The sequence below is a fragment of the Aristolochia californica genome, unplaced genomic scaffold (assembly GCF_029961685.1).
Source record: "Aristolochia californica isolate CCGP_79_NKW_82.1479 unplaced genomic scaffold, dmAriCali1.0.hap1 SCAF_5, whole genome shotgun sequence".
NCBI lineage: Eukaryota > Viridiplantae > Streptophyta > Magnoliopsida > Piperales > Aristolochiaceae > Aristolochia > Aristolochia californica.
Genome location: NW_027182214.1, coordinates 4,488,184 through 4,512,386, shown reverse-complemented (window position 1 = coordinate 4,512,386; position 24,203 = coordinate 4,488,184). Strand labels below are relative to the sequence as shown.

The 24,203-nt window shown below is 35.5% G+C and overlaps 2 protein-coding genes across 3 annotated transcripts; one reads left to right on the top strand and one right to left on the bottom strand.

Moving 5' to 3' along the window:
• Positions 1-528: 528 nt before the first annotated feature.
• Positions 529-10,237, bottom strand: LOC137965965 (uncharacterized). Of its 2 annotated transcripts, XM_068812380.1 has the most exons (10): positions 10,060-10,237; positions 8,955-9,019; positions 8,608-8,858; positions 3,062-3,182; positions 2,899-2,973; positions 2,706-2,811; positions 2,102-2,613; positions 1,713-1,846; positions 1,257-1,343; positions 529-855 (listed from the first exon to the last, which is right to left on the bottom strand). In XM_068812380.1, exons 2-10 carry the CDS (start codon positions 8,973-8,975, stop codon positions 741-743), a joined length of 1,422 nt encoding a protein of 473 aa, XP_068668481.1. In that variant the 5' UTR covers positions 8,976-9,019; positions 10,060-10,237; the 3' UTR covers positions 529-740. The 2 variants fall into 2 exon arrangements, with proteins under 2 accessions (XP_068668481.1, XP_068668483.1); XM_068812382.1 differs by lacking the exon at positions 8,955-9,019.
• Positions 10,238-17,536: 7,299 nt separating this feature from the next.
• LOC137965742 (proteasome subunit beta type-5-like) lies at positions 17,537-23,298 on the top strand. The gene is made up of 9 exons (XM_068812075.1): positions 17,537-17,659; positions 19,021-19,144; positions 19,267-19,396; positions 21,691-21,797; positions 22,195-22,329; positions 22,409-22,512; positions 22,600-22,700; positions 22,800-22,931; positions 23,103-23,298. The coding sequence occupies exons 2-8, from the start codon at positions 19,031-19,033 to the stop codon at positions 22,925-22,927; spliced, it is 819 nt and encodes a 272-aa protein (XP_068668176.1). The 5' UTR covers positions 17,537-17,659; positions 19,021-19,030; the 3' UTR covers positions 22,928-22,931; positions 23,103-23,298.
• Positions 23,299-24,203: the final 905 nt, after the last annotated feature.

The window sequence follows — 24,203 nt, the reverse complement described above, 5'->3', positions numbered from 1 at the left end:
GTCATTAGCCCTACCCCAGACTATTGACTTACAGATACGTAAGAAACAGCTTTTGTATATTTCAAGTCGGTTTGTTCCCAAATAAGATTTGTACCAATAAGAAATCATCAGAAACAAACCATCTTTCAGATACACAGGCAGCAGCTGCTACTCACGGCTTTCCTTTACAAACCACCTCATATCATCACATACTCTAGCTTATTTTTCTTTGTTTTCTATTTGAAATAGGGTACTCCGGCCCCTTGGCAACTACTATTTGAGAAATCTGGGTCTGGACCTGTTCATTAACCTATGGCCCGCTCACCCAAACAAATAATGAAACGCATCTGTCATTACAACGTAAAATTCCTGTATTTACATGATTCCCACCTTGGTTTTGCTTTTCTTGCAAACAACCATCCTCTGTTCTTAAAGCAACCACACCCAGTCAAAGGGCACATCTCCAACGGGCATATTTTCACGATTGGAGGCCCTCCGGTAGCACCACCCGCGCCGGATTTTTGCGAGCAGTTCTTTGTTCCATCACCATGAATGGGTTATCTTCTAGCTTTCATTATTAGCAATAAATACTTACTGAATGATTTACACCATTCCTGAAAGCAAGAAAATGTGAAGCAAAAAGGATATTGAGCTGTTAAAACCCACACCCCTCCCGGTCAATCACTGGGGGATAAACCACGAGAACAAACTGAAGAAAAGAATGGCTTTTCTCTCTTCCGCAAGGAAAAGCAAGTGGATGGTCACCGTTGTTGGGCCAATTTCCGTTTCTTAGCTCCTCTTCTCATTGCTTCCAGTCTTTCTTCCTCTTCAATCAAGAGGAGTTCTCTTTCATCCTCTTCTCTAGCAATTTTTGCACTAGAGGGAAGACAATGTCCACGTTAGATAAAGACAAAACTTGGAACTTGATTATACTCAATGAGATGATTATCAGTAAACATGTGCCAGACTCCAGCCTGTAACTTGTCAAACTATAGCCAGTCTTAGCTTGTCTATATGCTAAATGCCAAGTTAAAATGCATGTGAAAATCTAACTATAAACTCGTTGTACGTTTTTTCCAAAAGAAATTGAAAAGCTTCCATTAACTTATGAGAAACTGATAAGCCTGAAGCCTCATGATGCAAGAGGAACAGAGATACCCGCAGCAAAGTGCTAGCAAGTAACACCTTCCTCGTCTAGACAGTCAGCAATAGTTCTCAATTTCTCACCACACTAATCGAGAAAAACACAGATTCATTACAAGACATTATTTGCTTACCTCCGTTTCTCTTCTCTTTGTATGTCATCAAAATTAGCCTCCATATCGCTAGTATCATCATCATCCCGGAAATGAGAAGGATTGTACCTACAAATGTAACAAACATTCTCCTTTATTCTTTCACTATAATTAGTCAAAGTATCATGGCATGAAATATTTATTGTGGATATCTCAAATTTTCTTTTTTAAGTTCCGAGTATAAAAGCCTCAGAAGCTAAAGTGAAGCCATTTGGGAGGGTCAGGCTAAAAAACTAATGTAAAAAAAATAAATTTGCACGACTTAAAGAGCCCTAGAAAGCAGCAACAAGAAGCTGCATTAGTAATTCAGTGGTGGCTTACCTGTAGATTACACCATCAAATGGTATTGGCATAAAATTAAGGGAGGGGGAGGGGGAGGGGGAAGAGAGAGAAAGAGAGAGAGAGAGAGAGAGAGAGAGAGAGAGAGAGAGAGCTCACCCATACAGCCTCCTGATAATGTTAATAGGATCATCATCATCATCATCATCATCAAGATCCCTATTTACAGGCCTTTTCTTTGGTCGAGTATCTTGCATGGGGCGCATTGCCACTTGTTTAGGAGGCGGCCTCATCTGTACATATTCCAAAACAAACGGTTTCAATTGAAAACAAAAACAAAAAAAAAAGGAGGAACGAAGCAATGCAAAACGTAGAGAGGAAATAAAAACAAGTCTACTATAACTAAATAACTGAGTCTTGCAGCATATAGTAGTCCAGCAAAAGCCAATATGAAAATTGATGACTATAAGACTAAACCCCAATACATCACACTAGAATCCTACTCCCATCCTGCCCATGTATCCATTAAGAAAAAAAAGTGTGTGAACCTGAGGCTTCACAGACGGCATGGGTTGTCTTGGCCCTGCTTTAGGCTTTTCTGATACTCGGATTTCCTGTTTCTGCTCTAAATACTGCTTGTGTATTGAAGACGAAGCCTTTGCAAAGGGTGCCTTCAGAGGCAGAGATGCAGAGAGTTTTGAACTCCCTGGATTGACCTTCTTACTTGGAGCAGGTGGGACAACCTTTTGAATGGTACTTTTTAAAAGTGCAGGCCGACCAGGACCATTGCTTGCATTACTTCCAAGCATTTTCCTCTGATCAACTGAGGGTCTCTCTAGCCGATTCACAACACATGCTTTTGTTAATTGACTATCTTTACTCTGAAGCAACTGATTTTTTGAGACACCATTTCTGTCCAGATGCCCATTGGATAATGGCCTAGAAGCAGGTTTGCTCATTGGTGGCTTGTTCATTTGTGGCCTGCTCACTGGTGATTTGCTCAAAGGAGGCTTGCTCGTAAACGGCTTGCTCTTTTGTGGCACTTGAGGCGGCCGGGCATCTTCCACATCAGAGAACAGTATAAGCATACTCTTCATGTAGGCAGCAAGTATGCTTGAATGATCTTTTAAGTCTGAGACATAAAAAACATACCAGAACTTGGAACAGAAATATTTCGAGGAGCAGGAGGTTCTGCATCATCTGAGAGAAGGCATGAGTAGTCTCGGCTGTCTTTCAGTGTTTGAGCTCTCATTTTCGTCTGTCATGAAAAAACAAATTCTGTCTGATAAATAAACTAGATTAAGAGAATAGAGAAAAATATATTAAACAATTTAACAGTTCATACCTGATTAACAACCTTCGGTGGACGATTTACACCATTTTTTGTTACAGTGGAAGTTGAAGCATGACTCTTTTTGAGCTGACAGTAGAGATGATAATAAGTATTTCAAATAAAGAAATTCTACGAGTGCAGAAGAATTGAAGCAAAAAAAAGCAGTGGTACGTACCCCAGGCTGTGAGTTTGTCTTCTTAGATGCAAGAAGATGCTGGGTTTCAATTATTGAACGCCTTTCTTCAATTACTCTTTTAGCAATAACAGGCTTTGAAGGGCCAAAGAAGGATCCATAACTGCAGCACATACAGAGTATGAATTCCACTAAATCTTCGTAATTTACTTTTTCTTAAATAGCAAGATTTTCATTAACTAAAAAGAAGAGAATTTCATATACTTTTTGTTTTGTAATTATTTTAGAATATTATTTTCAAAACAAAAAAACTATTTTAGAATATTTTTACACACACCTAAGACTCTTCAACCAGAGCAGTCACTTTAAGAAACCTCGCAATGCCATTATGCAAAAAGTCAATCTGTTACACTCTCCCTTATGACTTGGATATTAAATAACTTTCTGAATGATTTACCCCCAGAAAGAAAACCATGTTCCTTGAAAAAGGAAGTTACTTGTTTTAAAGTAACAACATCCCAAGACCCTCCATTGACAATTAAAAGAAATAATTACACCCATCTACTAACCACCAAAAAAAAAAAAAAAAAAAACTAGAGCAGACTAATGTATGTGTTTAAAGCAATGGTTGGAAGAGGGTATCCTCCTTGCTTGTTTTATACTTGCAACAGAAAAAAAAAAATCATGAAGAGCACACCTAGCCCCATCAGTACATGGTCCTCGCCTAGATTTGTCCAAAAAATCCATTTGAAAGAAACACCCATTCTTTCAAGTTTACTTTTCCTCCTCTCAAAATAAAAAAAATGCACCTGCTTTCTTAAACGCGCAACCTGGAATGTCACTATTTCTTCACAAAGAGATTCCTCCCTGAAAATTTTGCATTACTGCATTATGATAACTCTATCTTTTATGGCACTTACTGTTCAAAAGGGGCATGATTTTGCGACTTAACAGATCAATCCAGATTTGAAGGGGTTAGGCAAGGGGTCAGACTTTCCCCTCGTATTTTTACTATGAGACCCACAGACTTGCCCATAGTTCAGCATCAGGACTACAGAAAAATCAAACCAACCAAGATTTCACTAGGACCAAGCCAAGACCTGAGTTCCAGTCACCACATCCTCAGTTACAATACTGTCTTTAGAGAAATTATTGGAACTGCTCAACTTATGGCAGCACTAATCCGAAAGAAATGGAGTTCAATAATCGACCATTACTAGCCATCACCTTGCTTTGTTCCTTCCGGTACTTTTGGCAGTGTGATTCCACAGTAATGGAGATTAGGGCCCTTTCTCAGGACTTGGACTTTTTGTGGATAGATAATCTTCCTCTTAATTGAAGAAATTAAGGCAGTGGACAATTGGCTCACTGGAGAAAAAAAAAGCCCCTCCTAGGCAATTCTTCATAATTTTTGGCAAGACCATCAGACATTGATCTCTGTCTAGGACTTGCAGTGTGAGCGGAATTAACATTGCTGATGCATTGCTTATTTTCCTGGCTAAAGAAGGGGTGGACCAGCAGCATCTCATTACTGAACATTGCTTTCCTCATGCTTGAGTTTTATTGTTTCTCTTCTTTATCAGATTTTCTGTCTTGATGTTTTCTTGCTTTCTTTACTAGATGTAATATGATCCTTTTTACTCTCCTCTGGAAGCATTTTCTCAATAAAAATCCCCTTTTGTCAATGTTTATAAAAACTAATTAAATAAATAAAGCTCCTCACATGATTCCTGTCCAGATAAGCTATCATGGACCTGATCTGGGACTGGCTACGCAATACAAAACCCATAATCTTCTGAGAGCTATTGACAGAGGATGTAATATTTTTCCTATTCAAAAGAAATAATGGGCCTACAATAGAGAAAAAGAAAAGGAGGGAACTTACAACTTTTCTAGTGAAAGGAAAAGGAGGGAACACCACAATAGAGAAACCAGAAGCCTATCCAAATCCAGTAAAAGATGAAGAAAAATCGTATGATTATCCTTAGCAGATCTAAGTACAGCATATGCTTCCCTAGCACCATAGAAGACCTCCACGATCAGAGCATCAATCGGCGTCATTTCCTAAAACGGGCAAAGAACTATGGACACTAACCATTGCAGTAATCCTATGGCAACTATCAAAAGAGCATAATGCACAGATTTGTAACTCACAGAGAGGGAGGGAGGGGGTAGCAGAAAAGACCCTTCAGTCCATCCTAACAAGGTGCATGCTCTACTTATCTTTCCTCCTTTCCCTGGTTTTAATATCACTTGTACACTACAGAGATCAAGACCAAGTGCTCCCATCTCCATGGACTCCACGATAAAATTGGCTAAAACTAAATGTTGACTAAAGCTCTCTAAATAACCAGACCCTGTGAGTTTTGGGAGGTTATGCATGATCAGAATGGTGTGATAAACTTTCCTTCTCTGGACCTTCTCCACACAGATTGGCAGCACGCCCTTAGCAATGCAAATAATGTATCTGATAAGTTGGCCAAATAGGGAGTTTCTAAAACCTCTATAGTAATGGAAATCTCTCCTCATTCTGTAAGAGGACTAATGCCCTCCTTTAGGTTTGATCTGTAATAAAGTCAACTAATGTTTCAAAAAAAATAAACTTGCCTTCTCCGGAAAGCAGGTCACTGTGATTCAGCTAAAGCCAAATTGCTAGCACTCTTAACAGGTATTAAGTTATGCTCACAATGTTTCTCAGACTGGTGATTATAGATCGGGATTCATCATAGTAATTAATTGACCATCAAAGAACTCTCCTTCCTGTTGAAGGCTAAGATATATATTTGATGGTGGTGGCACTTCTATCAAAGTTACAAGCAGTAAGGCAGCATGCTTAGAGGACTGTCAATAGCATTTCCCTTACTTCTGCAAAGGATGGTGTCAAACACAATGAAGCAATTGTGGGAGAATGCTTCCCCCTTCCTCTAGCGATTTAAAGCTGGGTGTTTCCCTCTTACTGTATTATTCGCTATTGGTTTACCGGAAAACTCCATAAGTTCAAAAGAAAAAAAACTGTGGGTTACGATTGGTACAGAGAAGATTACCAGTCCCAACCTCCTTGCAGTCAGATAATGGCTCTTTATGTGGAACAGCTCAAGCAAGTCTAACCATTAGAAAAATAAGTTTTCAAAGTTTGTGAACACCAAAGTTCTGCTATTTGAGTGGCTTAAAAAGGGAAAACCATACTCACGAATTTCAACAAGGAGGTTGTTCTTCCACTAAAGCTAAACACGGCCAGGAAATAGTTTTTTCTATCAAATATGGGAAAATAAAATTCATGCTCCACTTTTCTCAACAGTTTGACAAAAACACATTGACACTCCAACTTTTCTCCATTATCTGCTGATGGTTTCAAAGTTGCCACACCAAATGCAATACCAGGAAGCTAGATTTATCATGGTTCCATCAACAACTGGCACATGATTCAGACTACCAGGCATTCTACTCACCATTTCGTTTACCATCTTTTTGTGTTAAAAAAATAAATATATGTACTTTTACAGGTGATAACTATTTTTGTTTCTAATAGAAAATTTCATCTACATATGTTCCTAGACTCACCCTGTTCCAGCCTCCATTGACCAATTGCAGGTTTGGATCCATATCCAACAACATTTTCAAGTCACTATGACTTCCAACCCACTCTTTCGTTTTTTTTTTTTTTTTTTGCACTGTTCTTGGCCGTTCATAATTGTGGAAAGTTTGAAATGATAAGACATAAAGATAAATATTTCAGTGGCTGACAAGACCACAATACAAGGTGAATTAAACAGACAAAAGAAAACATTGAACCTAGATACACCACATAAGAATGATGCTTTCCTTATTTAAAGAGCGAGGGAGCGAGAGAACAAGGGACAGAAAGAGAGAGGAACAAATAAATTATGACAATATAGACTATTGATATTTGATATGAAGCTTTATGAAGCATACAGAGAACACATAGGACCTCGTTGGCCCAACAAGGGTATGTGTATGCTCACGCTTCTGCCCCTCCCTGGCGCTATTGGGATGTCTATTTTGAAATTATGAATAATGTTTCTCACTATGATTGTATTTGGTCCCACATCCCAAGATCCACAAGTTCAGTTGCTGATGTTCTTGTCAAACAAGCAGCTACCCTTCAATCTCTCGTTGGTAAGGGTTTGCTCCCTTGATTTTGTATCTCTCTTTTCACTCTTTTAATAAAATCATCCTTTCTAAAAAAAAAAAGGTATGTGTATGCATAAGGGAACCGTAAGGACCTCGTTGGGAAATCAACAGGGGGATGTGTGTGAGAGTAAAACAACTACTATCTCTAGAAATGTTGTGCATCTATAGTGAGGAATAAGGATTTTGTTGGAAAATCAACAAGGGTATGTGTGTGAGTAGAACAACTACTATATAAACCCTGGAAATGTTGTGCCTCATCTACAGTGAGGCATAAGGATCTTGTTGAACAATCAATAGGGATATGTGTGTGTAAAGGAATACAAGTACATAGGTGTTAATTAGGAATAAGGAATGGAAAGTTAACACAAGTTGTAAACACAGGTAAAGATGCCTCAAATTTAGTGAGAAGTATGGACCTGGTTGAGTATTCATTGAGGGCATATCATGGGATAGTGTTATAAGTAAAAAAATTGTATGTTTCACGAGATCTAGAAGCATTTATAACTGTACAACTGAAAAGTCAAGGATGAACTGGATTCATGTTTATGCTAAATAATCTTCATGAAATCTCTATGTTGAATCGATGTTATTATTTTACATTTTTTTAAATGATGCTGAATTTTATTTTTTTGAAATAGTGCTGAGAATTGTATTAAAAAGAGAAAATTACATGGGATGGGGGCGCATCCCATTCAGCGAGGGACTGAAATCGATGCTATTATTAGACAATACTCATCGGTGTTAATGGAATGATTCTTGCATGAGTATATATATGGACTTGGCTTATGGTTGAGGTATGCAAGATTTCTGAGTTGGTTTAAATGGTAAATTTTATAGAAGCATGTATAAGTTTTAGGTTTGAATATGTGTCAGCTTCTGTAGTGATAAATAATGCTTTGAAATTCCTATTTGGTTTGGAATTTTTAAGTGCCTAGGAGTAGAACACATTATACAATAGCTCACCCACCTATGTAGATTTTTTTTTCAAAAGAATAAGGGAGTTGGGTAGCTTGTTTCATATGTGGGCGGAAGCACCTAAGGAGTCATAAGTAGGAGATTGGATAGGTGTACGAGTTGAGTTGTTTAGACAATTATATGCTTTTAAATTATAGCTGGAGAATTTGTACCCAAGATATCTGGAACGTGTACAAGTGTATAGGATGTAAAATAAGGAATCTGATAGTAGGCCCTTCAAAGTGTGTATATTTTTTGTAAACTTAGGAGTATTTCTTTGAGGGCATGATAATATGACAGGAATCAGAATATTAAAATGATGAAAGTAATAAAAAAAAAAAAAAAACACTTGAAGAAGGAGCATCATGTCCGATATTCTATGAGTTAAAATTCAGGTGTGGCAGGTAAATGTCTAACTCAAATTAGTAATCCGACCACATGTATGCTGAAACAAAATGAAGACAAATAAGGTAATTACTCACTTGTCTTGTGGCAGCTTCTTCTTCTCTTGAGAATTACCGAGAACAGCAGCAGCCTCCTTCTTTATCTTCTTCCTTACAGCATCTTTTAGGCTCTGCCTCAACTCCAAATATTCCAGTTCCTCCTGAGTGGGCTGTGGATCTGCTTCTTCATACTCCTCTTCCTCACCCTCTTCTACATCCTCATATTCAGCTCCTTCACGTTCTTCGTCTTCTTCGTATTCATCATATTCGTCTGAATACCCACGATGCATCTGACAAGTCAAACAAAAGGTGAATGGCTTCCATTGTCATAAACCATTGACAAAGAATAATAGTACACGAGGTTGTTAGATATTTTCAGAAGTTACAGCATTATCATAGGCTCGCATTGCTTGTTGAGAAATCCAACAAGAAAGCTGGATGGAGTTGCACCCTGTAGTAGGTTAATCACAAACATCAATTCCTGAACTTCATGAAGAAAAAACTTTCAACTGTCTGCTTAGAGTCATGCTAAGACCAAGTATTAATTTCTATTATTTTATTAAAATCTAGTATATGTCGTAACAGCATTCTAATTATAAATGAAATTGAGGTAAGAGCAAAACAACATTCTGTTTGTTAATGTGGTATAGACACCATGTCACATTAGTACTTGGAGATGATAGATATCTCTAACAATATGAAAAGAATGCATCACTTCCACAACAGTGACAAAGCTAAAAAAGTAAAAAGAATAAGACCTCCAAACAAGAACAAAATGAACTCGCAAGACCCTCCATTGAGCAGATACAGCAATTAGTTCTAAGGCACAAAATTAAGGGGGGACTGAAGTAAAGGGGGAAAAAAGAGCAAAATCAGATAGTCGACATTTTACTCAAATGAAGCAAACATGGATTTCGGACCTGGGGAATACGACAGCCCACGAACCTTCATACTGTGTCAAACGGAATGGTGTTTTTTTCCGCTTTCTTTTCATCAATAACCCAGGACTCATAAAACGGTATGGCTGAAACTTGCGATTAAATCAACTCAGATAGTACAGGACCGCAAAAAAAAAAAAAAAGGCAGATGAGGCCAAAGGACAAAAGCCAAGAGATAAAATTTAATCTTACGAGAAGGGGAAAAAAAATGCTTTCAGTTTAAGAATGATGCTGATGATAATATTTGGAACAGATCCCACCACCCTAGGACGTTATAGAACGAAAAAACGAATAAATCAAAATAAATTAGGCTTAGGGGGGAGAAAATAATGAATAACTCGGATCGGAGCATAGGCGTTGGGAATTTCTCAAATAATGAGTAACTCAGATCGGAGCATAGGCTTGGGAATTTCTCAAATAATGAGTAACGAAAACCCAGATCCCCAAACTCACAGCAGAAAAAAAGACGAGCGAACCTCCAAAATCATAAAACATAAAGAAAATAGCACAAAACCAGCCTGTTTCTGAAACGAATTCGACAAAAAGACCTTACCTGGTGAGACAATCGCCGCTTCCGCGACGAAATCCTCGAGCTTCTCACCAATCCCTCACAGCAGAAGGAAAAGCGCGCGAGGCTGACCAGCTGATCGAGATCGAACGAAGCCAAAGGGACGACGAAGCAGCTAAGAGAACCATAAAAAGCCCTAGAATCGGTCTTTTTAAGTCTTTTCCTCGCGAAGAACGCGTGGATACAAAATCAGAACTCGAAGGATAGGTAAACACAAAGACGGGACACTAACATGCGCGCCCTGCGTATAATGCATCATATTTGTAACTGACGACTCCCCCCGTCCAATGCCCGCATCGGCTGGCATCTAGTGCTGGCAGTGGCAGTAACAGATCCAACGGGAAGGGATCCCATCCGGGTCCCGGACCCCGGATCCGATCAGATTTCGGATATCCGGTATGCGAAATCGGATATTTGGATCCGATCCGTTCCGATAGTATTCGGATATGGATAATATTGGAATTTGAATTTTTATAATAAAATAATAAAAAATTAAAGAAAAATGAGGTGAAATGACGAAATGAGAGAATCTTAAAGGGGAGGGGAGAAATAAGGGAGAAATGAGGTTCCCCTATTTAGGATCCGAATTTGGATATTTACCCGGTGGATCTATATAGATCCGGATCCAGCCCCAATTGACTTTCTACAAGCCCCACTAGGAAAAAGGGCCGGATTGGCAAATCGGATGAAATCGGTTTTACCGGTTCTTATACTTGAATATAAGGAACCAACGAATTGGTTCGATTCCACTATAAATTGGTCTAGGGTTTAAGTTTTAAAATCAACCAAGTTCAACTGAAATCGGTCAAACCTGTAGTTTGATGGTTGATTTTGTTTTACAACACTAATATTTATAATTTTTAGTGTTTAGGGTTTAGGGTTTAGGGTTTAGGGTTTAGGGTTTGATGATCGTCCCCTTATAGCTGGTTGGAAATTATCCTCCATCTCTCTGTAAATATTTCATGTCTCCCTTCTCCCTACAAGCTTTCTTGTCGGGAGAAGATGATCCACTGTGCCTCAAATGCAAGTGATGTTGGGTTGTTTCATTTCATTTCATTTATGAACTAGATAGATGTTTGTTTAATTTGTCTATTTATTTTTATTTTTAAAGTTTTGACTTTGAAAATAATAATCGATTAATTCATCTATACAATTAACTAATACACTTGTATTGAATTAAATGTAGAAAAATTAAATTAATTTTTTTCTAATACACTACCTAATTTTTGTGTTTAAAATATTTTAAGAGTAAGCTTTACGGTGTAATGAGTTAATCATTCACTTATCTTGTTATTAAATTAAATTAATTAAATTGGTCAAATAGTAAATAACAGTAAATTAGAAAATAGTAAGAATTAAATTGATTTAAATAGTAATCCATTTATTTCTTCTTACTTTACATTGTTTTACATTAAATTATACAATGTAATAATTTAATCATTTAGCTTTTTTGTTCTTAAATTTCTTGTTTAACTTAATTATTAATATTAATTATTAACTTTCATTTTTTATTTTTTAGATTAAGCTATACAAAACACAAAATAAATATTTTAATTAATTAGTTACTACTGATAGAAAATCTTATATTTGTATGATTAAGAGTAAACAATTAGAAAATAGTAAATAATAAACTATAAGAAAAATATAAATATATTTAAATTATAAAATATTTAAGAATTAAAATAATTTAATTTGGTTAAATCATAACATAACAAATATATAATTACATTTTCTTTTCATTTTTTTATTTTGTTAGATTAAGCTATACAAAACACAAAATAATAATTTAATCAATTAGTTTCAACCAATAGAAAATGTACATACTATACTTAAATCATAACATAATAAGTATTAATTTGAAATAATGATCTAAAATTATTATGATTAGAGTAAAATAATTTAAACTATTTAATAACAAAAATAAATATTTATTCTGATTTCAATTTGTTGATTTTTATTTTTTTAATAATTTAGATTTAGAAATTAAGTTATTTAATCATTTAGTTAATTTTTATTAAATCTCCTATTTAAATTATTTTTTAATTAAAGGTGTACAATGTAATCGGTTAAGCATTTAGTTATTTTTATATAGTATAAAATCGTAAATGATAGTAAACTAAACTATAAATTTTTAAATATTTACATATTGAAAATTTTTAAAATAGAAATTATATAATTTATTATAATCAATTTATTTATTCTTACTTTACGTTATTTTACATGTGATGCTTAATAATTGAATATGGTGATGAGATTTGCACTTTAATGTTTTATTTATTTATTTTTATATACTTTACTTATTTCATTTTTACTATTTTTGGTATTTAGTATTTATTTTTTTATTTATTCTCTTCTTAGCCACTGATTGTGGGAACTCTCCCTTGCGAGTGTGCTATTACAAATGTTTTCTCATCCTTCCTCCTACAAGTCGGTTACTACAAGTATTTAATTTTTTTTATTTGCTTTATTTCATTTTTGTTGTGTGCCAACTTTGCTCATAAGTTGTCTCCTTGTTTTTTTAAGCGTGTTTTCCTGGGTATTCACGTAATTAGAAAGGATATGTGTTATAATCCCATTAAGCATAAAACATATATTTCTGCTAATGTCACATTTTTTTTTAAAATACACCATATTTTGGTTCATTTATTGAATCTCAGCATCATTTTTTCATTTTCTTGGATAATCAATCATTTATTGATGTTATGGATGCACCAAGTGTATAGTCAACACACTCTCTGTTTACTATTAGCACCATAAGTTCTTGAGATTCCATCTCATGAGCCCCCTTGGACCAACCATCCTCCTCTTTTCTCGCAGGTTTAGTTTCGTCTAACTTGGATTTGTTCATTGGTCTTCGAAAAGGTAAAAGGTCATGTACTTCACATTGTATATCTAAATATGAGTCCTTTATTTTTTGTCACCCTCCTATAGGTCGTTTGCCTTATTATCATTATCTTTCTCCTATACCACATTCAGTGCATGACGTTTTGGCTTCACCTGAGTAGAATGAGTAATGGATGAGGAGATGAATGTTTCGATGTTTAGGGGGATGTAGAGTCTTTATAATGCCCCTACAAGGGCAACCATTTTGGGATATCATTGGATGTACAAATTTAAGTACAAAGCTGATGAGACCATTAACCGATACCAGGCTAGGTTGGTGGCAAAGGGATATGCCCAAACATTTGGTATTAATGTTTTTGAAATGTTCTCTACAATTGTTGAACGTACCTCCATATTTGTTTTGATTTTTGTGACTATAAACAAAGGGTGACCATTATTTCAATTGGACATTAAAAATGTATTTCTTGTAAAGTGATTTAAAGGAGCATGTATGTATGGAGCAACCTCTTGGGTATGTTAGGGGGAGATAGGAAAGTGTTTCGATTGAAGAAGGTTATTTATGGACTTCAGTGAAGTCATAAAACATGGTTCAAAAATTTTAGCAATGTGATTATGAAGTTTGGGTTTTGCCATTGTGATGATTCTATGTTTTTGTTAAAAAGAAAGTCTAGGATTATTATTTTGGTTGTGTATGTGGATAACATTGTATTGTCTAGAAGTAACCTTGAAGAAATCAAACAAGTGAAAAGATATCTGGCAACAAAATTTCAAATAAAAGAAATAATTTAGGACATTAAAATATTTCTATGGTATCGAGGTGGTTAGAAGCAAGCAAGGTGTTGTTTTATCTCAGAGACAATACATTTTAGATAAGTCGTAAGACTATGGACTCTTGGTTGCACAATGAGTGGATACTCCCATGAAAGTTAATATTAGCTTTCATGATCCTTAGAGTCATATACTCAAGGATAAGACACAGTATAAACGTTTAGTGGAAAGTTAAATTATGCCACTATTACTAGGTCAAATGTATCAATTGCAGTGGGAGTGGTCAGCCAATTTTTGTGAAAAACCTAAAGAAAATATATTTAGAAGTTGCTCATAGGATTCTTAGATATTTGAAAGGTGCACTTGGAAAGAGTCTTTTGTATACTCCTTATGAGAAGATTGATGTATAGAGATACTTTTATACAGATTAAGTTGGGTGCAAGATAAATAGGAGATCCACTACTGGGTATTGTTGCTTTGTTGGAGGTAACCTAGTGAATTGGAAGAATAAGAAATAGACAATCATGGTTGGATCTAGTGTCGAAGCAATGTATAGGGTGATAGCTTACATAGTGAACTTACGTGGGTGATATCTATCCTTGTTGAGTTTGGATTTCACTTTCTAGAGCCTATGATTATGAAGTGTAACAATCAGACAACCATTTTCATAGTCAGTAATATTATATTCTACAAAAGGACTATACACATTGAGGTCAATTACCATTTCATTAGAGACGTCATCATGTAAGGGAAAATAGTTACTCCATATGTGAAGTTATTTGATCAACTTGGTGATATGTTTATTGAACCTCTCGGAAGACATGAACATTTGGAGTTTTTTGACAAGTTGGGTTTATTTGACATTTACTCCCCAACTTAAAGGGGAGTGTTAAAATACCGATGTAGAGTAGTTTGATCATTTAACATTCCTAAATATCTTTCATAAATATGCAGTAAGCTAGACTGCATATTAGGACTTTAATTTTTAATTTTCATTAAATTCAAATATGTATTTGTGAAGTTATGAAAGGTTTTGTACTGAGGGGCTGAAATTTATTTTCAATGTATTTTAAACTTAAATGATTCATTAGAAGGAGAGGGCTCAATTTTTTAGCCTCAACCGACACAACCTTCTTGAGTTGCTTCTCCTCCTCAATTCCTTCTTTTGTTCGACACTCCTTCTTTCTCCTATTTCAATGTTACATCTTTTTAGAAAATTAGAAAGATACAATGACTTGGGCACAAAATCTATTATAATGAACTTACAAGAACTATGTTGCATAAAGGATAGTGACATATATCGTGATAACTGGATGGTATTAATATATTTTAGTTAGTTCCAAAATATGTGATTAATTGATGCAATCAGGAGTGGTGTAGACAATGACAAATGATAGAAAAGGTAAAATAACTGAAAGTAAAAGAGGTGTTCTCAATATGAAATACTTCAAATAAACACTTTTTGCCTTGTTTATATTCCTCTCCTGATAAACATGAGAATCATAAATAATCATTTCAAGCAACTTTTTCTAATATGATAGTTCCGTTTGCATTGTGGATGAGTTTATTGATTAGTGTAAAGAGGAGACTACTGAAATGGTTAATAATTAGCTTGCAGAATTGTATTGGATGTGTGTCAGATGCCACATTGAAAGATACAACTATGCCAATTTAGGGATATTGTTTCTTGGCTTGTCCTAGAGCTATTTGATTTGGGATATTGTTTTTTCGCTTGTCCTAGATCTATTTGATTTGGTCTTGGCTGATTGTTGCTCCTAAATATGGTTTAGTAAGATTTTGGAATCCTAAAGGATCAATAATTTGATTTTTGCTCGCCAAGGTTTGATCGGGAAAGCAAGCCAACAAGCAACGACTTTCACCCTAGCCATTTAGTCTGTTGCTTGTTGACTTTGTCACTCAAAGTAACCTACTTGAGCTTCATATGTACCTTCCCCTATCAGAAAAACCTTTTCATCCCTACACCTAAAACACCATTGCCTTACTTCCTAAAGATGAAAGTCCTAAGCTCTAAGTCAAGGTATTATTCTTCACTTTTTATATTTAATAGTTATGGGGTGGATGGAATGGGTTGACGAATTGATTCTGTTGTTTCGAGACCAAATAAAGGGCATAGTTACCCGTTACCTAAGCGGAAGATGAAAGATGATTCTTAATCATACATTATAAACCACTCTTACTGGGTACTATATTGATGATGTAGTTCTTTGGGATATGATTGATTTCTTTGGATGCACTCTTGACAACTCGCCCACCACATACGCGGCCTTCCTCTTTTTGATTCTCGCCCCACGGCTACCCTTTAGTCCCCCTTTATTGAGAAGTTTGAGAAGAAGCTTACCACGTGGCGAGGCAAGCTCCTATCCACAACAAGAAGATTTACTCTGTTAAAGTCATGTTTGGTTGGGCTACCAACTATCTCCTGTACTTCATTTATTGTCCGACATAGATGTGTTGTAAGATTGATCCTATCCATCGACGATTTATCTAAAGAGGTTCCAAAGACACTTTCAAGATATCATTTGGTCAATTGGAAGGAGATTTGTCTACCTTGGATCAAGGGTGGTTTGGGTATCCGATGTACAAAAGACATTAACTATGCCCTCCTCAAGTGAATTTAGAATCTCAGTTCCAAGCATAATAGTTTGTGGAGAAATATGATAAATGCTTGCAAACAAGCAACTCAATAGAGTAAGGGAGGACCAGAGTCAACCAAATCCCACATTGTTAGTGAGCTTTTGATTTGACAAGGCCCTATAAAAACAACAATGCAGAGGCTATCTTAAGCCATTGAGCCTCAACTTTGTTGAGGCCTCACTACATCCTCACCATTGGGAGTAGATAAGAAAGGAGGAAGCAATAAGAGTAGTGTGCCTTTTTCATTTTTGTTGTAGGGGCTAAAGTAAGGGAAAATACCTAAAAAACCATTTTTCTAAAAATTTTATATCTTGTAAGCTCAATGAACAAATTTTATTTCCACAAAAAAATACTAATATCAAAAGTATTTCTTTTGGCTCCATTCTTTAAAAGAATCTTCTAAACACCGTTTTGCAAAATATCAAAATGCCTTGCAGTCATTGAAATATAAAAAACCTCATTACTACAATTTTCTTGTCCAAAAACTCATAATTCAAGCTTTCTCATATTAAAAAAATAATGTTTTAATGAATATTTTTTTAAAAAATTATAATAGAAATGGTCTAGTATAGAAATATTATAAGGTCTTTTAATTTTTTTTCAAGTATTTAGGCCCTATTAGTGCCCTTGGTCAGAAAATTATATCCCAGGAAAAGCTAGAAATATTTTTCATGGCATATACATTTCCAAGAATCTTTAGATCAATGCTTTACTAAGAAATTACATTATTTTTAAAAAATTTTCAAGGAAAATAAAATGGAAATGTTAACATCTTTTTTATTGAAATAAATAAAAATTAATTATCAATCTCATACGTTACGATACTTATACCATGATTTTTAGTAAAATAAAATATTAAATACAAAATTATCATAAAAATTACCTTCTATGAAAGTATTACCTTCTATGAAATTTTTCTATATGATTTTCCGGCCCATCCAGGTTGAAAAATCTTTCCTGGAAAATTATATAATTTTCTTGATAAAAAATTTTAACTAGAAAAATATTTCAAAGAAATATAATGCGTGGTCCACTGGAAATACCTTTTCAGCATTTCCTGGGAAAATACTAACAGGGTCTTAATGTTTTCTATAGAAAATTATGATAGATCGGTTTTTAAGTATAAAAAAATTAAAGAGGCTTTTTTCACATAATCGCCCGAGTATTTATTGCTTTCCTTGGGGGCATTTGTCACTCTGTCCCTTCAACCAAAACTGAGATCGGTCTCCGTCGTTTCTTACCTCGCAAGCTTCTTAGGAGAGTAGACGGTTGAAGCTCTTTTCTGCGTGTCTGGGATTCTTTCTTCCTCCCATCAAAGGTACGTTGTTTGCACATAATCTGTCCCTTCCGGAAACCTTTATCGATTTATTTCCTTAGTCTCTGGCCTCGTCTTCCTGGTTCATTTTTAGTTTGCTTTCCTTAGGTTTTGGTATAGAATTGCACCCTAGATCCCAATTAGTGTTTTTATTTGTTATCGTCAAATTCGCAATATCAGGGACTCTATTTTTCTCTTTGAGGTCTCAGTTTTCGAAGGAATAGAAATCCTATTTCGGGCTTCGTCTTGCTGACAGACAGTCTCTTTTTCCATTTTTTAGTCGAGCGCTTGGTTGTGTTAACTTTTTTCTTTTGCTGTCTGTTCAAATCTTGGTTGTATATCAGGAAATTTTTGCTTTATAGATGTATTTTTTGGTATTTTAATGTTTGATTGCCTTATCCAGATGGAAATTTGGGTCTTTGTCCAATTGGTTGCTTTCTGGCTTGAATAAGGTCTTTTAAACGTCGGAAATTTAGCATGGAGCCATATACGTTAAATGTATCGTTGTGAACTTGTGAACTGCTTTCAGTTTGGAGACATTTAATACGTGCTTTTGGAATGCTGGTATACGTATGAGCTCTAATAATGGTTAAACTTACTGATATGTTGCGCTATTCTCTTTCTAACAGATTCTACTTTTACTTTTTAAATTTTCTTGTTTAAGTAGGTTTTTGTATGGTCAGATTATTATTCTTCCTGTCCTTTTGGTATCTTTTGTTGGTATCCTGTCATATGTCTATGTACTTGTTACTCGATTAACCTATAATAAAGTCTTGATTTTACTGTCACATTTAATTTCATACTATTTTATTTACATTATTTTGGTTTTTAAATGCTCGAGAAAATATTTATCTCTCAAATCTGATGTCCTTCTTTTTCTTAAGAAATTATTGGCATATGAAATTAATTTTTTTGTTTTTCCTTTTTTTTCCTATGGTAATTCATGTCTCATCATACCTTTAAAAAAAAAAAAATGCACGTCTTGACATTCTTTTACTATTTAATGTATCTCTTGCACTATTTACCTTTAATGCTCCCATTACATGTGATGATGGTCATCTCTGAGCTTTTTGCTTGGTTGTGATACTGTTATATATCTTAGTCATATACAAGGAAACCTATACTGTATTTAAACTATATGTTCTCTTGGCTGTATCTATCTTATTATTGAGTTCAATTGGTCAAGATGTTCCTGAAAACTCTTTTCGGTATTCTTTTACATGCTTGATATTGGTGGTACGATCGTCATTTATATATGCCAAATTTTATGTGATCTGAACTTGGAATCTCAGTTTTGTGCTGCTCTTTTTCAGAGAATTAGCCATGGTTTTGTATAGATGACTCATTACATCTTGCTTATCTAGGTATATAAGCATGAAGCTTGACACAAGTGGCCTTGAAACATTTGCTCCATTCCATGAGGCAAATGGAGTACTTTGTGGAGCACTTTCATCTGTTCCATCATTTGAGTTTCCTGAAACTGCTAATGTGAGTTCAAAATCTGTTTGATTTGTTCTAGATAGTCATGTATTTCTACTGGGAACACTCTCCTTGAGTTTGACTTGCCTTTTGTCAGAAAGTGAGACATCTTTTTCCTTTTCCTCCACCAGTTTGATGACTTTCAGAAGAAAGCTGTACAAATGGTAAAACCGGCAAAAGGGACTACGACACTTGCTTTCATTTTTAAGGAAGGAGTGATTGTAGCTGCTGATTCTCGAGCTAGCATGGGCGGATATATCTGTAATCTCTTTAACTATTTTTATTTAGAACTTCAATTGATGCTGTACATAACTTTGTCTACTCCAGGGGTCTTTGGCATGTTAGGTTCATGTGACATTGTTTGCCTTTAGAAGTGTGATTAATCTGTTCTCTTGATTTTTTTCCCCTCAGAACTTCTGTATTTTATGTGAAGACTTCTTTTCTTTATTTTGATCACTATGATATTTTTATTATTTTTTAAGGATATCTGAGTAGTAATATCCTGATGGATAAGAAACATGTCATGATTGAGGTCTTAAGGTTTTGTGGCTGAACTGAGGCATTTTCTTATGGATTCCTTCTTGACTTGAGACCAGCTGATTAGCTTCTCTTTGTTAAAGGAAACTACTTTAGTGTCAAGAATTTTTCAAATGTCTACAATGACCAATGGACTTTATCACCCTGCTGTAAGAATTAATCATTTCACCTTCAATGATTAAGGGACTTCGAAAAGCAATGGCAGAAAGGCATGCTTGGCAAGCCCTTTCTTCTACTTTTTACTTATAATATAATTAAAGTATCCAAGAATAAGACAAATGTAAAGTTTTGCCACTCCACAGGCCCCAGGAACTTGAACCTCCTATTTGATTTGATGCTTTGGAGCCTCACTTGTTCTCCTCCTCTTTATTAGTAAAATTTATCTGTGTTAAAAAAAAAGACATATGGGGGTTGGAAGTGGAAACTATACCACCCTTTTTGTGCAAGAGTGATAAAAATTTGTTCAGGTCTTTAAAAAAATAAAAATAAAAATCCGTTCAGACCTTTTACATTAACTAAAAAAAAAATCTGTTCAGATCAATTTTATCTAAACATCAAGGTTAGGGATTCAACCACCTCTCTGAAGCCTTCTTGTTCTTTCTAGTTAGATAACATATGCTAGTGCACTCATACTCTCATAACTTCTTAGACACAAAGAGCAGTGAGACAAGCGTGTATAGAAGCACAAAAAAATGCATGAATGCACCTTGGAAGTAACTAATCATTGAAATTTTGAGTAAGACACACCGGGTATCATGCAGGTGTTCAACTGATTTCTTTTTTTCTTCTTCTGATTAACTCGATCAAGCTCGTAGGCAAATTATCATAGTAAATTGTAAGTAACAGTACTTGTTTCTGTAGGTTCAGATCTTTGAGGCCAAACTTGCTAACATATTATAAGGACCCAGTTGGTACAAATATATTTAGGAAACTGAAGAAGACCAGAGGAGAATATCAATTATCTGTAGAATATAGAATGATGAGGAACTTGTGGTATTATATGGTATATATACTGTAATGTAGACTTTGAGGTAGTATTTTTGGTTCATCCAGCATTTGTGAAAATTCCTTGTGCTATTCATGGTCTTTGAGGAAAGACATCCTTTCATTTTTTCTAGTCTCGTATACATGCTGCTCCAACTCCAAACTCGATGTTTGTTAACTAAGCAGGACACTTCCAAACTGTTTCTTATCAAGCTTTTGCGGCCCTTACTAGTAGTTATCATGTGTCCTTGGCAGAAAATAGGGAGGTCAGGAGTGAGTTAAGCCAAGATATACAAATAGACAGACCAGGCCCATCCTTTTATGTTTAGGTCAGTGCAAGTCTGTCCAAGTCTAGGTGGTGTTGAAGCTGGCTCAATCATGCTAGTCATCTTAGAGCTATGAGTCAGAACAATGTTCACCAACTCTTCTGTGGTTTATCTTGTTCATATATCGAAAAAGATTTTTAAATTGAGTTTTTACATGAAATCAAAGTGTTTTGTCTTCTCTCCAAGGTCGCATTGCCGAATGGGTGATCCCTGTCTTCTTTATCAAGCTAGCTTTTCATACAAATCGGCTGAGCTCTGGTTCTAATGCTGGTTAAAGAGAAAGGTCTACAGCAAGTCTCAAGTGCCTAACGGATGAGATGGAAGGCATACAACCACTCTGATACATCCATTCAACCTCGGCCTTTCCTTTCCATTAAATAATCTTGGTCTATGGCCAAAGCATGTTTTGAATGGAAGATATTGGTGGGTGACAGAAGGGGAATGTTAGTTATGGCAGTGAAGATGGAAATATCAGGAAATTTAAATATTATATGGTGTAAAAAAGTGTCCTGATTCTTGAGGAGTTTGTGGTGACTGTTTGTCATACATCTCTCTTGCCGGAGTTCCATGCTATAGCTTTGAGTTAAGAGTTTTTTTGCTGTTGTCCTAACAATCTAAATTAATATCGGCTTTCCTTGACACCTTGACACTACCTAGTTGTATGGCTATGCTTCTTATTGACTTTCACACTATTTGTTGTATTTTTAGCATCCCAGTCTGTGAAGAAAATTATTGAAATCAACCCTTATATGCTTGGCACAATGGCTGGAGGAGCGGCTGATTGCCAGTTTTGGCACAGAAATTTGGGCATTAAGGTATTTATCTTATCTGTTTATATTTTTCACTTTTTTCATGATGATTTGACTGCATATTAAACAGTCAATAATTAGTTAATTGCACTAAACATGAATTACCTGTGTGTGATAAATATGGAACAGACACACTCTTCTTTAGGTCTGAAAATGAAAAATCCTTCTTTTAACTTGAAATTGTTATTTACAAGCTAGTCTTTGGAGTAAAGAGAGCAAGTGGATGTTTCATAGTGTCAAATATAGAGGTTCATCCCAATCTATATGCTGAAGGACTATACAAGATGAATTTTTGGTTCCCAAATCTTTCTTGTAGTCGCTTCTGTTTATGTTAATACTGTTCATGCCAAAGAACAGTGTCCAAAATTTTATAATGGGCTGACGGAGTTTCATTGGTCCTCAGTGTCGTCTGCACGAGCTTGCGAACAAGCGAAGGATTTCTGTCACTGGTGCTTCAAAACTACTGGCCAATATTCTGTATTCATACCGTGGAATGGGTCTTTCAGTTGGAACCATGATTGCTGGATGGGATGAAACGGTATCTTCTTGGCATAGTTAATAATTTTGCCATGGCAGCTTGACCGTTAGTGATGTTTGTTTTCTCATGTACATTTCAGGGACCCGGTTTATATTATGTGGACAGCGAAGGTGGAAGATTGAAGGGAACACGTTTCTCTGTGGGATCTGGTTCCCCTTATGCATATGGAATTCTAGATAATGGGTTAGAAATTCTACCTGGGCAACTTCTATTTTTTTAACATTTTATGGCCCTTTTTAAGCTTTTAAATTGAATTTGTTGTTGTATTAGGTATCGTTATGACATGTCAGTTGAGGAAGCTGCTGAGTTGGCTCGTCGGTCAATTTATCATGCAACATTTAGAGATGGAGCTAGTGGTGGAGTTGCAAGTGGTAAGCTCTCTCCCTCTCTACTTATACATTTATAGATTTACATATGAATCTGGGTCCTGATGTTTAACCTACTAAGTGCATTTTTTTTTTGTTTTTCAGTTTATTATGTTGGGCCCAACGGATGGAAAAAGCTTTCTGGGGATGATGTTGGGGAACTTCATTACAAATATTACCCAGTTGTTCCAAGCCCTGTCGAACAGGAAATGACTGAAGTAGCATCTTCATGAGAAGGTTAGTCTCTACTTCTTCTCATTAATTTACCTGTGATGTTTTTCTAGGGATGCAGCCCTTAGCTTGCAGGGTACTTGGGCCAAGTAATTTTCTTCCAAACCTTGAAATCACAGCTTCCAATGCTTATCTTCTTTTGATTGGTTATAAAATTGATACGAACATGTTTTGCAGGAGTTGACCAAGAATTCCTATTGGATACGAACATTTACCAGTTAAAACCTTCTTCTGTTGTGGACGGAAAAGAATCATTTCTGTTGTTTTATCTTGTCCTATGGGTATTTCCTCTGTTAGAAGGAGAATGCAGACGATAGCGATTATATCTCACGAACTGGACGTTTCTAAAGAATACCTCTTGTTCTTTTTCTAATGATATTTGATCAATGAACAACTTTAAGGATTAAAAAAAATAAAAAAAAATGGCTTCTTTATTTGGAAGGTTATTTTTATTATACTAATATATAAATAAAATTTGTAAAAGGCTTTTTTTTTTATTTCAATTTTTGTTGATTTATTTTATATTAGAAATGGTGTTTTTGTTGTTTTAGACTATATTAAATAGGTGCCGTAAAAGAGTATTTTTTCAGTAATTTTATGTAACATATGGTAATTGTGTAACTGAGTTCAGCCTTGGTACTTACGGGAAGGGGAGGGGAGGTCATTCCTGGCTTAGGGTAGGACAGTGACGGTGTAGGTTCAGTCACTGTCAGACAGGGAAGGTCGATCGCTAAACCCTGAAGGTCGTCGGACAACCTCGCGAGTTGTCCTATCTCCAGTGACTCGGTCCGATTCCACTCGTTATTTTACTACAAACAATCCGGGCCCAATAATTATTCTATTGCCTTCAATCCGAACCACTCGGCATTCCACTCACTTTAACTCAGTCTTGACTCATGCGGAACATAGCGTTACATAGCAAAAGCCTGTTATGATACCGTTACAGAGACTATGTATCAGCCGATATGATGTTGTATACAACTGGTAGCACCTGAAATGATTAAGTAATAGTCAACATCGCATAACGGTCAAAACGAGTCAGATTGTTCCCCGTGGTGTATGCCTCTCGATCGTGTGGTATAAATCATACATTTTCTGCTCTTTGAATTCTTCAGTGTTGTTGAGAGAAGAAATCGAACTTTAATTGAGATGGTTAGAGTTTTGTTTCGTGTATATAACATGCCCCATAGATTTTGGGCCAAAGTTGTAAACATTGCATGCTATATCATTAACTGAGTTAGCATAAGGCTATTTCTCAACATAACTCTATATGAGTTG

Excerpts from the sequence above, each read along its gene's own strand:
- LOC137965965 (XM_068812380.1), bottom strand. The coding sequence starts at position 8,975 with ATGCGAGCCTATGATAATGCT. Across the intron at positions 2,614-2,705 it reads TATTTCTGTTCCAAGTTCTG|ATGCCCGGCCGCCTCAAGTG; the intron begins GTATGTTTTTTA and ends CTGATGTGGAAG. Across the intron at positions 1,847-2,101 it reads TGCCGTCTGTGAAGCCTCAG|ATGAGGCCGCCTCCTAAACA; the intron begins GTTCACACACTT and ends GAATATGTACAG.
- LOC137965742 (XM_068812075.1), top strand. The coding sequence starts at position 19,031 with ATGAAGCTTGACACAAGTGGCCTTGAAACATTTGCTCCATTCCATGAG. Across the intron at positions 21,798-22,194 it reads ACAGAAATTTGGGCATTAAG|TGTCGTCTGCACGAGCTTGC; the intron begins GTATTTATCTTA and ends ATTGGTCCTCAG. Across the intron at positions 22,701-22,799 it reads TAGTGGTGGAGTTGCAAGTG|TTTATTATGTTGGGCCCAAC; the intron begins GTAAGCTCTCTC and ends TTTGTTTTTCAG.